General features: G+C 45.0%; 1 protein-coding gene across 1 annotated transcript in view; it reads left to right on the top strand.

The window, feature by feature from the left end:
* The window catches only part of Zw10 (zw10 kinetochore protein), a 23,751-nt gene that overhangs the window by 13,982 nt on the left and 1,346 nt on the right, over positions 1-8,423 (top strand). The window contains exons 10-15 of the mRNA XM_021173187.2: positions 415-653; positions 2,178-2,249; positions 3,916-4,085; positions 4,734-4,864; positions 5,623-5,754; positions 8,177-8,379. Coding sequence (XP_021028846.1) covers positions 415-653; positions 2,178-2,249; positions 3,916-4,085; positions 4,734-4,864; positions 5,623-5,754; positions 8,177-8,379 — 947 coding nt within the window. The remainder of the gene's footprint in view (positions 1-414; positions 654-2,177; positions 2,250-3,915; positions 4,086-4,733; positions 4,865-5,622; positions 5,755-8,176; positions 8,380-8,423) is intronic.

Genomic DNA, 8,423 nt, shown 5'->3' on the forward strand with positions numbered 1-8,423 from the left:
AAAAAAAAGAATCTCGTGGGGCTGGAGTGATGACTCAGAAGTTAAGAGCACTGGCTGATCTTCCGGTGGTCCTGAGTTTAATTCCCAGCAACCACATGGTAGCTCATGACCATCAATAATGAGATCTGGTGCCTTCTTCTGCCATGGAGGCATACATGCAGGCAGAACATTGTATATATACATAAATAAATCTTAAAAAAAAAAAAAGAAACCCACAGTACACATGATTGTTTCTTTCTTCCTTGCTATCAGTCAAGACCAGTCAGTCCTCAGGCCACTTGTGTGAGGATCTTTTAGTCACCTGTAGGGCCATGCCTCCAACACGCAAGCCTTGAGTGTCTTTAGCCTTTGTTGTGTGCTTGAGTTTGCATTTTCCCAGAAACAGTCTTTTCTGTTGCTGTGTTTGAATTTTAGATTGGTCCCAATTGTAAGGAAGCCTTACCAGTCTTACCCAGTCCTGATGCTGATCACAAGCGACAAGTACAGAAGGTCTGCAAAGTGCAGCTCACTGAAGCCGGGAACCTAGAGCCTGAGACTTCACTGGACCCTCAGTCCTTTTCTTTACCCACGTGCCGCATCAGCGAGGCTGTGAAGAAGTTAATGGAGCTCGCTTATCAGACTTTACTTGAGGCAACAACAAGTAGCGACCAATGGTAACACAGATAACTTGATCCCTGTCATTTCCTTACAGTAACACAGGTATAAAAGCAGATGCTAGTTGGGCGTGCTGGTTCATGTTCATAACGCAGCACTTGGAAGGCTGAGGCAGGAGTGTAAAGTTGAAGCCAGCCATGTAGGTTGCTGGGATTTGAACTCAGGACCTCTGGAAGAGCAGCCAGTGCTCTTAACCGCTGAGCCATCTCTCCAACCCCAAGAGTCAGTTTTCTTTGGAGGTAGAACACACTGCAGATTTGCCTTCACCCTTTCAAGATGGCTCCTCCTTATCCACAGTGTGTTCAGGGTACCTCAGGCTCTGTTTCACATCGCATATTGAATCTTTTTGTTTTGAAAGGCTCCTGTGTCTTAGGGAAGCAGCTCCTGTGGAAAAAAATGGCAGGCTACCCAGTTGGTTGTAGAGCTGGTCCTATAAAGGCCGATCAGTGAGTCTGCATGGAGCTGTTGTCAGCCTTAAGAAAAGCCATGGAGTTTAGGCTTGAGTTAGTCATTGTATCCTCGGGTCTTGGGTTATTTCTGTGTGCAGATATTCTGTTTTATGTTGCTCTGGATAGAACACGTTTCCAAATACTGCCGTAGCTACAATTAGGCTATCTAGTATTATAAGTAGAAAGAAAAGTGTTTTTATTATTATCTATATGCATGTATATGTTCTTGATCTTGCTATGGCACATGTGGAGGTCAGGAGACAACTTTGTGGGATCAGTTCTTTCTTCTACCTTTACGTGGGCTCTAGGGATCACACTCAGGTCACCAGGTCTGCAAGAGAGCTGTTGTTTGCTGTTGTTTGTTGTTCACTGACCCTGCAGAAGAGATCTGTTTCTTTATAAGAGATGAGTGTGCTCTTTTGGGAAGATAAACATAGTTGACATTATTTCCTCTACTGTGGTTTTTCTTGTAAGGTTCATTTTGGAGGCTAAGTTTCCCTGCCCCCCTCCTAACACACACACACACACACACACACACACACACACATACACACACACACTTAAATGCATCTTAATAGTGATCTGTAGGTAGTTAAAGCTCAGATTTAAAGGGCAGAGGATTTTGAGGGTTAGATTCTATTCTCAGAAGTGTTGCTTCATCCCTTTGCGTTGGGGAGGAAGGGGAAGGGGAAAGCTGAAGGTCCGCCTGACCCTGAAAGCCCGGGGAGAGCCTCTGTTGATGCCCTTTGCAGAATGCTTCGGGAAATGGATGACATTTGCTTGAGGCTTAACTCTGTCTGTCACTGGAAGGATACTTTGGGTGCTGACAGAGCACAGATGGGGGAGAGGCTTTGGGGTGAATGTTTGTGTTCTGAAGGTTGTTAATGTATCCAGGTTCTAGAAGAGAAGTTCAGTTTAGAGGTACTGGTTGGGTGTGTCTCCACCGAGGTCCACGGTGGTTTCCTGCAGTGACCAAGGTGTGTGTTTTCTGAGCTGTGGTTTTTATCACATGACCTTCACTAATAGACTACCCGCTTCATTCTGTATTTCATTCTGTGTTTATTTTCCTTCCAGTGCTGTCCAGCTCTTCTACTCAGTGAGGAATATCTTCCATTTGTTCCATGATGTGGTGCCAACATACCACAAGTGAGTATCTCTTTTCTGTGTAATTGGACTTTGAAGTTATTAAGTCAGGTTAAAACCAGTAACTTTATATTTTCACCAAAGACAGTGATTAACATTCACAGTTAGTACACCAAATTTAGACCTTTTAAAGGCTGTAGACATTACTGTGAATGTATAGTGATTTTTGTGTGTAGGAAGATAGCATACACTTAGAAGCTCAAAAGAACTGTATCCAGTTTTTAATGTCCAGACATTTTCAGAGCCAATGTGCCTTTCTGGGTTAGGAAATAGAAAGGTCCTCGTCCAGTGATTCCATTGCCGTGAAGAGAAACCGTGACCATGGCAACTCTCATAAAGGACAACATTTAATTGGGACTGGCTTACAGTTTCAGACATTTATTGTCATGGAGAGAAACATGGTGGCATGCAGGGCAGACATGGTGCTGGAGAAGAAATTGAGAGTTTTACATCTTGATCACCAGGAAGCAGAGGAGGCCATGTGCTGCACTGAGTGCATTCTGAGCACAGGAGGGCTCAAAGCCTGCCCTTAAGAAACACACTTCCTTTAAGGCCACACCTCCTCAGACTGCCACTCCCCATGGCCAAGCATTCACACATACACATCTGTGGTGGCCAGACCTACTCAGACCTTCTCTTAGGGTTACATCCTCAACTGGGTAGACACTAATTTGTGTGGAAGAATTGAAGCAGTGAATTCAATTCTGGGTTAAAAAAATTCATCTGCGAGATTTCAAAAAGTAAAAATGCCTGGTTTCATTCTCTCTTTTTTTTTTTTTTTTTTTTTTTTTTTTTTTTGAGACAGGGTTTCTCTGTATAGCCCTGGCTGTCCTGGACTCACTCTGTAGACCAGGCTGGCCTAGAACTCAGAAATCCGCCTGCCTCTGCCTCCCGAGTGCTGGGATTAAAGGCGTGCGCCACCACGCCCGGCTCCTGGTTTCATTCTCAAAGGTTGTGGTAGTCTGTTTGGGGAAAATTCTAAATATCTTTACATTTAAAATTTTTCCATGTGATTCTGATCTGTAGTCAACTTCAAAGGACTTATATGCGGTAAAGTTTAAACATCTATATATTCTTAAATCAAATTCTAATCTGATTTCAGTGTTTCATTGTATAAGTGAAATGGGAGTTGAGAGAGGGGAAGGTGAACCTGTGCTGAATTTTAAGGGCAGAATACACAGTTTCCTGTGTTTCCTGTGCCAGAAGTAACACAGCCACAGTTTATTTACTTGGCTTTTCTTTTTGGTTAGTCATTGGGATAGGTTTTTTTTTTTTTTTTTAAACATGTGTGTGTGTGTGTGTGTGTGTGTGTGTGTCCTTGAGGCCAGAAGTTGGATTCCCTAGAGCTGGAATTACAGGTGGGGTGGTTATAGCCACCTGACTTGGATACCGGGGACCAAACTTAGGCCCTGTGCCAAGGACAGCAAGCACTTGTAGTTGCTGAGACCCCCTCCAGCTTCACTAGGGCAGTCTGTTGGCTGAGGCCAGGCTGGTACGGCTCACTGAATGAGAGCAAGAGCTACAGCATGTTTTGTTGTGATCAGCACGTACGAGGTAGACAGTGGGGAAAGCCAAGGCTCCAAGCCACCTTAGAGCACAGATGACTTTCCGGAAAGCTCAACTCAAGTGTACCAGGTGGTTTCCCTTTCTGCCCTTCCTCTTGGCCTAGGGAGAACCTTCGGAAGCTCCCCCAGTTGGCTGCCATTCACCACAACAACTGCATGTATATTGCTCACCACTTGCTGACCCTCGGTCATCAGTTCAGATTGCGGCTCGCCCCCATCCTTTGTGATGGCACGACCACCTTTGTGGACCTTGTACCTGGCTTCAGAAGACTTGGTAACTGATACTTCCCCCTTGGGGAAGTGCGATGTTTATAGCCTAGTGTCGTTGTAGTGTCATATGGAGGTGGTTGGGAGTTAGTGATGTACTAGATGTGTTGGAGTGGGGAGGTCTTCTGACTTGTGTTCTTCTATAAAACGGATGTCATCTTTGTGTAAACATTATTTTTTCATAACATGATTTTGTGGTGTGTTGGCAGGCCGGACTTTAATTGTTGGTATGCATTGGCACCACCAAGTCACTTGTGACAGAAGAGAGCCACATTTGTATGGCAAATTGATATTTATTATGAGAATACCCGGAGAAAAGTTGAGACTCTAAATGTCCACCCAGCTTTTCAGTTGTAGATGTTCTCCATCAATGGTATAGACATTGGCACAGTAAGCTGCTTTTCCAACGAAGTGATTTTTCTTAGCCGTCTCATATCCCCAGCAAACTGCTGGAAAAGGTTTATCTATTACGCTGTCTGTGATAGGATTGGAGGGACTGGCTAAGTGGATTCAGAGTCGTTAGACACAGCAAACACATTTAGTGATGTTTTCAAATGTGGTTGTTCTCATACAGGTCAGCTGACAGTCTTATGCTCCGCTCCCCGACCCTGGTTTTGGTACAGTAGGTTTACACTTCTTTGTCTTCCCTCTGTAGGGACGGAGTGTTTTTTGGCCCAAATGCAGGCACAGAAAGGAGAACTTCTGGAGAGATTATCAAGTGCTAGAAGCTTTGCGAACATGGACGACGAAGAGAATTACTCTGCAGCGAGCAAGGCAGTGAGGCAGGTAGGAGGCTGATGCAGGCACTAAGGTCCAGTCATCAGTTGAGCCCTGTGCTCTCTGTTGGAAAGTCTAGATGCTTGTGCCAACTGTGTGTAAGGCCTTTTTTCTGTTCAACCAAGACAAGTGGAAGCCATCTTTCCATTGACTCAATAATATGATTCGTGAAAAGAATTAAATGTAGGTTTTTTCCTCTACTCCTGTCCTAAGTGAGTCCCCTCCCCCCACCCCATTGGTGTGTATTGGTCGTATATGGACTGGGTTTTAGAAAGACATTTGCATACAAGTATTAGAGAGCATGTAACCCTGCCCCTTTCCTTTTGTTTTGCCCTTCATGTCAAGTGCTAGCTCTTTGTCCCCTTTTGCTCCACTTTCATGCCATGTATACACACATTATATCATGGGTCTGTGTGAAATCTCGGAGCCACAAATGAGCAAAGCTGTGACCTGTGTCCGCTGAGACTGACTGAGTTTGTTTTCAGTGGTCATTTCCAGCTGTGTGTGTTTTCTTGTGAATGGCATGACTTCAGTCTTTGCGGCTGAGCAGTGCTCCATTGTGTTCACGCCACGTTTAGTTTCTCTCTTCTTCACTGCAGTGCTCCCTCCTCAGGAGCAGTTTGCTTTCCTTCTCTCGAGGATAGCACAGAGGCTGAACGTTGAAGAGCCACAGCGTCCCCGTTACCTCACTTCTGTGCCACTTTTTTCTCCCATTTTACTCCTCACACTAAACGATGAGCGTGAATTGCAGCCATCTCCTTCTCCAGGTGCTGCACCAGCTAAGGAGACTTGGGATCGTGTGGCAGGATGTCCTGCCAGTGAACATATACTGCAAGGCCATGGGGACCTTGCTGAACACAGCGATTGCTGAGATGATGAGCAGAATCACTGCTCTAGAGGTAAGAGCTGAGGGACACTTGGAGTGCAAGTCCTGTCCCATCCCAAGACTGACTTTATTTATTTAATTTCATTTGTAATTCATTTTTTACACTCCATATTCCATTCTCCACCCCTCCCCATCTACCCTCCAACTGTCCCACATTCCATACCTCTTCCCCACTCCTCTATCTCCATGTGGATGCCCCCACCTCCGCCCCACCTGACCTCTAAACTCCCTGGGGCCTCCGTCTCTTTAGGGTTAGGTGCATCATCTCTGAATGAACACAGATCTGGAAGTCCTCTACTGTATGTGTGTTGGGGGCCTCATATAAGCTGGTGTATGTTGTCTGTTTGGTGGTCCAGTGTTTGAAAGATCTCGGGGATCCAGATTAATTAAGACTGCTGATCCTCCTACAGGTTCACCCTTCTCCTCAGCTTCTTTCAGCCTTCCCTAATTCAACAACAGGGGTCAGCTGCTTTTGTCAATTGGTTGTGTGCAAATAACCACATCTGACTCTTTCAGCTGTTTGTTGGGTCTTTGGGAGGGCAGACATGCTAGGTTCCTTTTTGTGAGTACTCCATAGCTTTAGTAATAGTGTCAGACCTTGGGACCTCCCCTTGAGCTGGATCCCACTTTGGGCCTGTCACTGTACCTTCTTTTCCTCAGGTGTGACTGTGGGATGGCAACCCCATCCCTCACTTGATGTCCTGTCTTCCTGCTGGATGTGGGCTCTATAAGTTCCCTCTCCCTACTGTTGGGGCATTTCATCAAAAGTCCCTCCCTATGAGTCCTGGGAGTCTTTCACCTCCCAGGTCTCTGGTGCATTTTGGGGGGTCCCCCCAACCTTCTATTTCTTGAGGTTGCCTGTTTATATTCTTTCTGCTGGCCTTCAGGGCTTCAGTCCTTTTCCCTTACCCAGTACCAGGTCAGGTTCCCTCTACCCCCAACTGCCTCCAACCCCGTCCACTTTCCCTCCCAAGTCCCTCCCTCCCTCCCCACTTGTGATTGCTTTCTTCTCTCTCCTAAGTGGGACCAAGGCATCCTCACTTGGGCACTTCAGCTTGTTGAGCCTTTTGAATTCTGTGGACTGTATCTTGTATATTCTGTATGGGTTTTTTTCTTTTTCTTTTTGGCTAATACCTACTTATCAGTGAGTACAGACCATGCATGTCCGATTGGATCTGAGTTACCTCACTCAGGATGATATTTTCTAGTTCTGTCCAATTGCCTGTAAAAGTCAGGATGTCCTCGTTCTTAATAGCTGAGTAGTGTTCCATTGTGTAAATAAATCACATTTTTTGTATCCATTCTTCTGTCATGGGACATCTAGGGTGTTTCCAGTTTCTGGCTATCACAAATAAGGCCGCTATGAACATAATGGAACACGTCCCCCTGTGGTACGGTGGGGCATCTTTTGGGTATATTCCCAAAGTGATATAGCTGGGTCTTCAGGTAGATCTATTTCCAATTTTCTGAGGAGCCTCCAGATTGATTTCCAGAGTGGTTGTACCACTTTGCAATCCCACCCACAGTGGAGGAGTCTCCTCTTCTCCACATCCTCCCCAACATGTGTTGTCACCTGAGGTTTTGATCTTAGCCATTCTGACTGGTGTAAGGTGGGATCTCAGGGTCGTTTGATTTGCATTTCTCTGATCACTAAGGACTTTGAACATTTTTTTTTTTCAGATGTTTATCAGCCATTTGAGATTCCTCAGTTGTGAATTCTTGGTTTAGTTCTATACCCCATTTTTTGATTGGGTTGTTTGGTTTTTTATGTTGCAGCCTTGTTTTAATGGGCACAAATGGTACAAGAGATTGGTCGTTTCGTGTCTTCCTCATGCTGTTGGTTTGGTTGGTTGGTTCCAGGCTTATCTAAATTCTGTTTTGCTGGGAACGTGTTCATCTCTTTTATTCCTAGATAAGAAAGTAGGGTTGTGGGACTTCTTAGTCTAGCATCTAAATTAGGAATGGGACATTGGAAACTGGGCAGTGGTCCCAAGGCATATTACTTAGTATGAAGTCATTTGTTCTGCAGATGAACTAAGTAATTTAATTTAGCAATGTGAACACAGTCTGTGCCGGTGCCACTTTGCCAGCACACTGTGCAGTTGAGTGAACTGTAGGTGATACTATGAGGAAAATTGCCTGCATGTAGCTAGCTGATCCTTCAAAGCATAGGCCAATCAAACCCTTACTTGTAGTAGCACCGTCCTTCATAGGACAATGTGTAGCACCTTGTGTTGGGGACACAAGCTCCTGTGCAGAGCCTATGCTGGCCATTGGCTGACACACAGCTTATATCATTCTAGCATCAGGAGGGGTTCCAGAGAGCTGATGGATCTAGTGACTAGTAAGATGTGCTACATTACTGGGAAAACATCTGCTCTGCCCTGCCCTTTGTCTCAGTTCTATTCTGTTGTGTTCCCTTTGTGCTACACTAGGACATCTCGACTGAAGATGGTGATAGATTGTATTCCCTGTGCAAAACAGTGACGGATGAAGGTCCACAAGTGTTTGCACCTCTGTCTGATGAAAACAAAAACAAGAAATACCAAGAAGAGGTTCCCGTCTATGTGTCCAAATGGATGCCTTTCAAAGAACTCATGATAATGCTACAAGCTAGCTTGCAAGAAATTGGAGATCGGTGCGTATGTGTTTTCTTTTTCTTTTTTTTTTTTTTTTTTTAAG

Source organism: Mus caroli, chromosome 9 (genome assembly GCF_900094665.2).
Source record: "Mus caroli chromosome 9, CAROLI_EIJ_v1.1, whole genome shotgun sequence".
Lineage (NCBI taxonomy): Eukaryota > Metazoa > Chordata > Mammalia > Rodentia > Muridae > Mus > Mus caroli.